At 40.9% G+C, this 9,088-nt stretch overlaps 1 protein-coding gene across 3 annotated transcripts in view; it reads right to left on the reverse strand.

Moving 5' to 3' along the window:
- Window positions 1-9,088, reverse strand: part of KIAA0368 (KIAA0368 ortholog) — a 137,862-nt gene that overhangs the window by 26,355 nt on the left and 102,419 nt on the right. For all 3 annotated transcript variants that reach the window (XM_012802426.2, XM_023510479.1, XM_023510480.1), the window contains 7 exons: window positions 7,523-7,668; window positions 7,036-7,090; window positions 5,799-5,913; window positions 4,770-4,838; window positions 3,122-3,239; window positions 2,657-2,824; window positions 378-457 (listed from right to left, as the gene is read on the reverse strand). In XM_012802426.2, coding sequence (XP_012657880.2) covers window positions 378-457; window positions 2,657-2,824; window positions 3,122-3,239; window positions 4,770-4,838; window positions 5,799-5,913; window positions 7,036-7,090; window positions 7,523-7,668 — 751 coding nt within the window. The remainder of the gene's footprint in view (window positions 1-377; window positions 458-2,656; window positions 2,825-3,121; window positions 3,240-4,769; window positions 4,839-5,798; window positions 5,914-7,035; window positions 7,091-7,522; window positions 7,669-9,088) is intronic.

Consider the following 9,088-nt stretch of genomic DNA (forward strand, 5'->3'; position numbering starts at 1 on the left):
AAAAAAAAAAAAAAGAAGAAGTGTGTCCCCAGGGACCAACACACTGCAAAGCATATATTAGGCACTGATTAAATTTAATTTGTATTTATAAATAAGTGCTATACCACAAAGTCATAATAGTATATAAATATATCTTGATGTCTACCAACAAGTAATCTTTAGCTTCTTTTATTTCACATTTATATAAATTTAGAAAACTTAGGAAAACAACTGACTAGCATTGAAATTAAAAAAATAATTACCCAACTTGAGCAACCATAAATATGCTTTTTAGTAACTTTAATTTGTTCCTTTTGTACAAAGTATAAAACTTGCAAAGTTGAAGGAAAAAAAGGCTCAGTTTGATTTGACTAGTATTATATTCCCAAAAATGATACCTGGATTCTCGAATTCGCCACATATTACTTGTAAGGTTCTTCACCAAATCTTCAAGAATTTCCTTCAAATATTTATCCACCTAATGACAGCAAAAGGATAAAATTAAAAATACAAAATCCATCAACAGTCAAATTACAGGCAGTCCCCAAGTTACAAACGTCCAACTGATATACGACTTACACTTACCAACAAGGGCTATTACAAGTGGTAGGTAAATCACCTGTTCCAGATTATATACAAATTCAACTCAAGAACAAACCTACAGAACACAACTGGTTCATAACCGGGGGACTGTCTGTACTCACCTTTTTACCACAATGACCATGTTTCTGGATTTAACGGTCTAAATGTCTCTCTAGGCCTCTTGGCCCATAAATCTCTCCCCATTCTGGGCAGTCTTAAGTTGCCAGAATAATCCTTTTAAAATGCACACTTCATATTTTCCTCATTGCATGAGACTGAAGTCCAGTCACCTGGACACCACACAAAGCCTGCGGTGACTCCTCTGGCCCCAAAGAGCCATGTTCTATCTCACATCCATTCCCTGGCACACGCTACCTCTACCTGCAATACACTTTCCTATCCTACTTGTTTGGCTAATTCTTACTTGTCCCTTGAGATTGAAATCAGACATCCCCTTCTCAAAGGCAACTGGCCCAGGTGCATTCCCACAGCACGTTTTGAGGACACATCCTACCAGACCCCATGTCACTGTACTGCTCTACTACACAGGAGCCCTCAAGGGCAGGGACAGGGTCTCACTCATGTTTGGAATCCCAAGCCTTGCACAGTGTCTGCCTCACAGCTGTTCAGAATGAAAGATGAGTCTTGTCTTGTAAGCCTCTGTTCTATTTTGATAGACGCTTACCAACTTGGTAAATAACAACAAATTGATAGACTCAAGTTTTTACAATGATCCAGAGACCTTCAGAACTTAACCACTTTTCTATTTTTACTGCTATAGGTAGGTTTTTGGCATTCTCACTTATATTCAAGAAAACCAAGACAGAGAGGTAACTAACAAACTGACATCTGCCTAAGTTCTGCTTCTCTAAACATTCTCTGTAGGTGACATCATCTACACCAGTGGCTCACAGAGATGACATTCAGATCTGGAGAGCCTGAGGCCTGTGCCTTCACCTTAGATCTATAAAGCCCACTGGCCTGCCAACCCTTAGCTGGCTGGAGGCCCCATATGCCCTCCTAGTGCAAACGGACTCACTGAGCCTTCACAGATGAACCTTCAAATGCCTACCACCATGAACAGAAACAAGATGGGGACGAAAGGGCCACATCATGTGCAGGCACTTGTGAGACAAGTAAAAGATCACAGAATTTATTTAAAATAAACTGGGAAGCCACTGAAGGATTTAACCCGAAATGGCACAATCTAACTTGCATTTTCAAAAAATCACTTTTGCTGTCATGCAATAAATAAAGGAAGGCAAGGAAAAAAGAAAGATGAGGAGGACCTGTTCATCAGGAAAGAATAAAGGAAAAAAGAAGCAAGAACAGCAAAATTTGCTACTAGATTCAATGCGGGGTAATGTGGGGATGAAAACACAAATCAAAGATGACATGCTTTCTGGCTTGGATAAAGGAAGGAGAAGGTTGGTTTTTTAAGCCCTGTTCTGGACATCTTAAGTTTGTGGTGTCTGGTAGTAACACCCAAGTGAAGATGTCAAGTAGGCAGGTACACATGCAAGTCTGGAGCACAAGTCCCATCTGGACCAGAAGGGTGAGACTGGGACCTCATCACAACAAAGATGACACTTATACGCCCTGGAACTGCAAGAGAACAAAAGGTACTCAGAGTCAAGCCCTGAGAAATCTTAGCATCTGGAAGTAGGACAGAACATGATAAACAGTCAAATGATAGGGAACCACCAGAGAAAACAAAATGGTAACTGGCTGCTTCCACACCTGTCTCCCCAACTAAGTGAATTCCGTGGAGAAGGAACTATGGACCACTCTCCATTGCATCAATAGCACCTATCAATACTTAGTATTCCATTTGTAAGAAAATGCATTCATTTCCTTAACCATCTACCCTATGGACATTCAGACTGTTTCCATTTTGGAGATTTCCATAAATGTTGCTATCAACATCCATGATAACCTTTGAAGGCGGAAGAAACCATGGAAGGGAAGAAAATCATTTGTTTACACATATACGTATACAAAGTAGAAGGAAGACAAGCACTGGGTTTAAATCCTCTGTGCATGACCTTAGACAAGCTACAGCCTTCTCCTGACACACCAGTTCACAGATACTTGCCGTGGATTTATCAGTGACCAATGCGTTCCAAATACTTGTCATGGCCTGTCGAATGCCAAGGTTGGGATCAAACTGATAACGATAAAGTCGAGGAACTAGCTGAGGCAGAAAAGGAGCCAATTGTTCTCCAGCTCTGGTAGCAATTACATTAAAACCAAAAGCAGCACCCTAAGGATAAAAACAGAGATGGTGACTCTCTTCCATGTGCTATAGTAAAATATTAACACATTAAATGTAAGGATCACAAAATTCTCCCTCCCAAACAAACCTATCCCTAAAGACAGCCCGATTTATCAGGTATCCCAGCGTTACCGATCCATAATAGTCGCTCTGTGGTAGTTTGTCTCTAATCGGGCAGAGACTTTTATAGAATGCATTGTATATCCCTTGCCACTATCTGCCAGTGTAGCATGTTTGGTTTACAGGGAAGTAACAAATAAAAACCATCCGGTGACAGTAACTTACCTTCCTAGAGTTCCACATTGCATGATGGTTAGCTAAATTCATAAATTTATACACCAGATCTGGCTGACTAAGATCACTTGCCAGAGAACAAAGCTCCTTGTAAGTAGAAAGGCCCTGGCTTGGAAACAACAACAAAAAAATAAAAATAAAAAAGGATGCAATCATATATTTCTCTATCTCTAGTCTAACAAAAATCACATCAATATTAATAGGATATTTTAAAATTACATTTTCACTCAATTTCTATATGATCACCACAGAAGCAGAAAACCAGGTTGAGAAGAATGTAAAAAAATCACCTAATTTGATTACCAACAATTCCTAAGCCCCTTTACACTGCTGCTGCTAAATGACCCAAATGGACCTGCAACTCCCAATGGAGTAGAGCCCTTACCACCTGGGAAAAAAAAAAATCAATAATTCACTATGAACAAATCACTTATAATCATAAGAAAGTCATTTGAAGACAACTGTCTTCCCTAAGTCTTTTCTAAACTAGACCATCCTAATTCTGGTAACCTTTGAGACCTGTTAACTTTCCTCTAAACAAATATTTGTTCAAATATCTGATCACTTTGTGTTATTCTGTGACAAATGCAAACTTTTTTAGAAACTTGGGAGTCTATAAGCCAAGTCAGTGGAATGAAAAAGATTTTGATGTGCAATCAGTGAGCTAGGGGACGACACCATGAAAGGACAAACCACAGCAGGGTGTCTCGCAGAGCTGTGCGAGACACCACGGTGTGGCCAACCTGATGATGCCTAGAGAGAACCTAACACTATAATCACAACGCAATGATGATTACGGAGGCAAAGATCAAGGAATTAATTTAAAATGCCAAGGTAGCGGACTCTAAAGTAAGAGGTGCTCCTACCAAAAAACTAGGGGTGGATGGTGAGCTATGCTTCCAGTCTTCTCTCCCTGCCCGGCCCCAGACTGACAGCCCCCAGCCTACTCACTCAATCACTGACAGCTGCCCTCAGAGCCCAGGGTCACAGCCTCCCACACAGCAGCCATCACCATCGGCCAATCACTAGAGGGAGTTATGGCCTAATGAGGGGGCATAAAGGCCCAGGCTGCAGGCTGGCTGCATGGCCGGCTGCATGGCCATCCCATGCCAGCCCAGAGTTGGTTGAAAGATCAGGATTCACTATGGTTTCGGCAGGTCTTCTGCCCTGCCCTTAGCCAGCAGCCTTACACTGCACCCCCAATTTGCACAGCGGTGATCCCCAGGCCACTCCTCAATACATCTCCAGCATACAATGTCTATCTCAGAGTCTGTTCCCCAGAACACTCAGTCTAAGACTTTTTTCACATTTAAGGCTTTCTCCATAGTTTTTTTCTTCTACCAATATACAACATTTCCTAAGACTTCATGACCACCCTTTTTACCAGACTAACATACACATTATATTATACACACAGAGGGTGTCAACAAAATGTGTACACATTTTAAGAAAGGAAAAAAACTATTAAAATTGCAATACTCAAGTCACATTTGACTTCTGCAATTACAAGTGATAAAAGATATAATATACAAGATAATAAATGTTATTGGTATATATTGAGTATGACACACTCACTCACACACAGAGAAAAGATGGTCATAGCATCTGACTCGTGGATTTCTGAATTTGGCATACTTACCCATCAGGCGTTTTGCCAAGAGTTCCCCCTTGAAATACCACTGTCTCTCCAGAAACCTCATGTTTAACTCTAAAACAAACAAACAAAAAAACCAAGAATTTAAATTAGTCTTGAACTATTTATATCAGCATCCACCCAATGGATACAATTCATTTGCAAACTGAAAAAACTGAACCCCTATCAAGTATCTTAATGTGCCAAATATAAAAGTCAACTATTCTTTCCCATCAGGCTGGGATTTTTGTAAGATGAGATCCAGAATAAACTAATTAATAGATATAAAAGATATCCTCATATAAACATACACTGAATTAAATGTTACACATTAAAAACTATCTTTCCTATTAGGAAGGCAACATAAAGCAGCAAACAATTATAAGAATGACTTCCTGGGCAAGACAGTGGCTTACACCTGTAATCCTAGCACTGAGAGGCCGAAACGATCTCTTGAGCTGAGGAGTTCAAGACGAGCCTGAACAAAAGCAAGATCCCATCTCTACTAAAAATGGAAAAAAATAGCCAGGTATTGTGGCAGGTGCCTACTGTCCCAGAAACTAAGGAGGCTGAGGCAGGGGGATTGCTTGAACTCAGGAGTTTGAGGTTGCCTAGAATTAGGCTGATGCCACAGTACTCTAGCCGTGGGCAACCGAGTGAGACACTGTCTCACAAATAAATAAAGAGAGAGGGAATAATTTCCCTTCACATAGTTTTGACAGATTAGACTATGTAAGTTTCTTTTCCACATCTTAATTTTTATTTAGCCAACAGTAATTATGATATATTTCTAATCCAATGCATTAGTTGTCTGGGACCATTCAACTTTCAAAGGGTAAACAATTGTCATGTTATTGAAGAGTATACATTGGAATAATAAACTGCTATTATAGCATAACAATCACTGACTTGCATTTAGAAAAGGCCTAATAAGTACAAAAATGGAAAGTTAAATTTTCCTTCTTCCGTGGCATATTCTGAGTATGTGCATATACTTGCCTTATGTATTCAAATCTAACATTTTCATCAGCATACCTTTTCCCAGTCATGAGTGTTTCAACAAGTGTAGAAACCAATTCTTGTTGATCTTGTTCATTGCCCAGTTCATAAACCAACCCAAGGCCTTTAGAGGCAACATCTTGGCTAAGCTCTATAAAAAAAGTCAAACAAAATTATATTACTTTAAAAAAAATGTTTGCTATCAAGTCAAAATTTTTAAAAAGTTGTATCAACATTAACCTAAAATGGTATCAAAGTAAACATATAAAAACAGCATCAATCTGCCTATTTTGTTAGAAACATTTATAAATCATCTCAGTAGACACAACACCACACAAGCTGCTGTAAGTGAGAACTACATTCACAGAAGATCCAATGCATAAACCAAGGCAACACTGATGGACCTATGTAGGGTTAGCAAACAGTGCACAGTGACAGAACATCCACGGACTGCAAGTCGTATACACAGACAGAACAGCTTAACAGGATTTCAATACACCCACACCTAATTATTTAAAAACAAAAAGTCAATATAAGGCCGTATGTTTAAAACAAGTTATAAACCAAAGCCACTATTTAAGCTGAGTATGGTGGCTCATACCTATAATCTTAGCACTTTGGGAGGCCGTGGCAGGTGGATTGCTTGAGCTCAGGAGTTCTAGACCAGCCTGAGCAAGAGTGAAATCCCAAAAATACAAAAATGACCAGGTGCTTGACACCTGTAATCCTAGCACTCTGGGAGGCCAAACCCCATTTCTATTTAAAAAAAAAAAAAAACAAAAAAAACTACTATTCAAATGTCTAATATATATACATCCAACGTCTCCTAGTTTACTTAAATCAGAGAGGAAAAGTAACCAGACACAGAAGAAAACTATTACTTAGCAGAGACACTACTGTTAAAGAAGCTCCATTTTCGGGTGGCACCTGTGGCTCAAAGGAGTAAGGCACCAGTCCCATATGCCGGAGGTAGCAGATTCAAACCCAGCCCCGGCCAAAAAAAAAAAAAAAAACAGCAGCTCCATTTTAAATACAAAGATGAAGAACTTACTCTAATTTATAAATAAATAAGAAAGAATTTGAGTTTTTTATACCCTAACCAGACATTTTGTATATTTTTTAGCCATTAATCTAATGCTTACCCTTAATGTTAACAAGGTTAATTTTTTTAGCACATAGCTCAAAGACTTTTATGTTCATTAATCCAGACTTTTCAAAATTGAAAATACAAGTTTAATAAAGTTTAGAAATCAAATATTTGCCAACAACCTACCATCATTTTCTGATAGGATTGAAACAAATGCACTCTGAATTTCTTTAAGATGAGACTGGAAGAAGAAAAGAGGCATTAGAACACTGAAACTGCACCTCTTTGGAAGAACAAGAATCTTGCTCTCAGGGTGTAAGACTTGTAAAGTCTTACAATTCAAGGCAGTCACGGTGTTACTGTCTCAGCTTTACAAAGAAAGGGTCCAAACTACCTGTACTAACAGGTACTCTGATGCATGCCGGCTGCCCTCTTGCCCAATCTGTGCTTCCCCATCCTTAGCACTTCTGACTTTCTACCTTCAAGTTTGGAATCATCTTACAGCCAATATCTATCAGGCCATCATCTTTCATTCCTTTATGTACAACTTATTTCAAAATATCTGCTACTTGTTAATGATTCTTACCTTCACATGCTTCGCTACCTACCTTTCTCTTATAAAACTTGTGGTTTCCAACACAGAGCTGATGACATACATAACATGGCTTCTTACCTTCACCTCTTTGTGGGTACTTAGCTTCCTCACAAGGGAAAGGAGCCAGATGCAGGCTGCCTGCCTCACGTGTGGATTGGGGCTGATGATATGTTTATTTAGAATCACATCCAGCACCCATGGGACCACATCATTCACTTTGGCTCCTGGGGAAAAGCAAAGAGAAATAATAAAATAATTCAATAAAGTTTCCCAAGAAGGTTAAGTTTAAATCACCATTTACTCAATACAATAATCCCATAACATCTTAAAATTCCAATGCCTGTGGTGTTTAAATAAATTGCTGCAGGAATCAATAATGGTTCACTATAGAAGCTCGTATAAGCTAAATAACCTTCCTAAGGAACTCAGGTAACTTTAGCTCTCCAGAATGAAAAATTACCCCACTTGGTAACCTCTACAAATTCTTCTTTCTTTACTACATCCTCCTCATTTTCCATCCAAAAACTAACAAAAAAACCTCTTTTCATTTCACTTTCTTCCTTCAGCTACCATCCTGTTCCTCTCCTTCCTTTATTACTTCACAGATTCTCCTCACTGCTATTGACATTTTGGCTGGATAACTGTTTGCCGTTATCCAGGGTTAGTGTCTGCCATTGATAGCCATCCTGAGGAGCTAAGTGTCTGCCATGGAGAGCCGTCCTGGGTTAGTGTCTGCCATGGAGAGCCATCCTGAGGAGCTAAGTGTCTGCCATGGAGAGCTGTCCTGGGTAAGTGTCTGCCACAGTGAGCCATCCTGGGTTAGTGTCTTCCGTGGAGAGCCATCCTGGGTAAGAGTCTGCTGTGGAGAGCCATCCTGAGGAGCTAAGTGTCTGCCATGGAGAGCCATCCTGGGTAAGTGTCTGCCATGAAGAGCCATCCTGGGTAAGTGTCTGCCATGGAGAGCTGTCCTGGGTAAGTGTCTGCTGTGGAGAGCTGTCCTGGGTAAGTGTCTGCCGTGGAGAGCCATCCTGGGTTAGTGTCTGCCGTGGAGAGCCGTCCTGGGTTAGTGTCTGCCATGGAGAGCTGTCCTGGGTAAGTGTCTGCCGTGGAGAGCCGTCCTGGGTAAGTGTCTGCTGTGGAGAGCCATCCTGGGTAAGTGTCTGCCGTGGAGAGTCGTCCTGGGTTAGTGTCTGCCATGGAGAGCCGTCCTGGGTAAGTGTCTGCCATGGAGAGCCATCCTGGCTAAGCATCTGCTGTGGAGAGCTGTCCTGGGTAAGTGTCTGCCGTGTAGAGCCGTCCTGAGTTAGTGTCTGCTGTGGAGAGCTGTCCTGGGTTAGTGTCTGCTGTGGAGAGCTGTCCTGGGTTAGTGTTTGCTGTGGAGAGCCGTCCCAGGTTAGCATCTGCCATGGAGAGCCATCCTGGGTTAGTGTCTACCGTGGAGAGCCGTCCTGGGTAAGTGTCTGCCATAGATAGCCATCCTGAGGAGCTAAGTGTCTGCCATGGAGAGCCGTCCTAGGTAAGTGTCTGCTGTGGAGAGCTGTCCTGGGTAAGTGTCTGCCGTGGAGAGCCATCCTGGGTAAGTGTCTGCTGTAGATAGCCATCCTGGGTTAGTGTCTGCTGTAGAGAGCCATCCTGGGTAAATGT

This window comes from Otolemur garnettii, unplaced genomic scaffold (assembly GCF_000181295.1).
Source record: "Otolemur garnettii isolate 467f Iridium unplaced genomic scaffold, OtoGar3 scaffold00014, whole genome shotgun sequence".
NCBI classification, from domain to species: domain Eukaryota; kingdom Metazoa; phylum Chordata; class Mammalia; order Primates; family Galagidae; genus Otolemur; species Otolemur garnettii.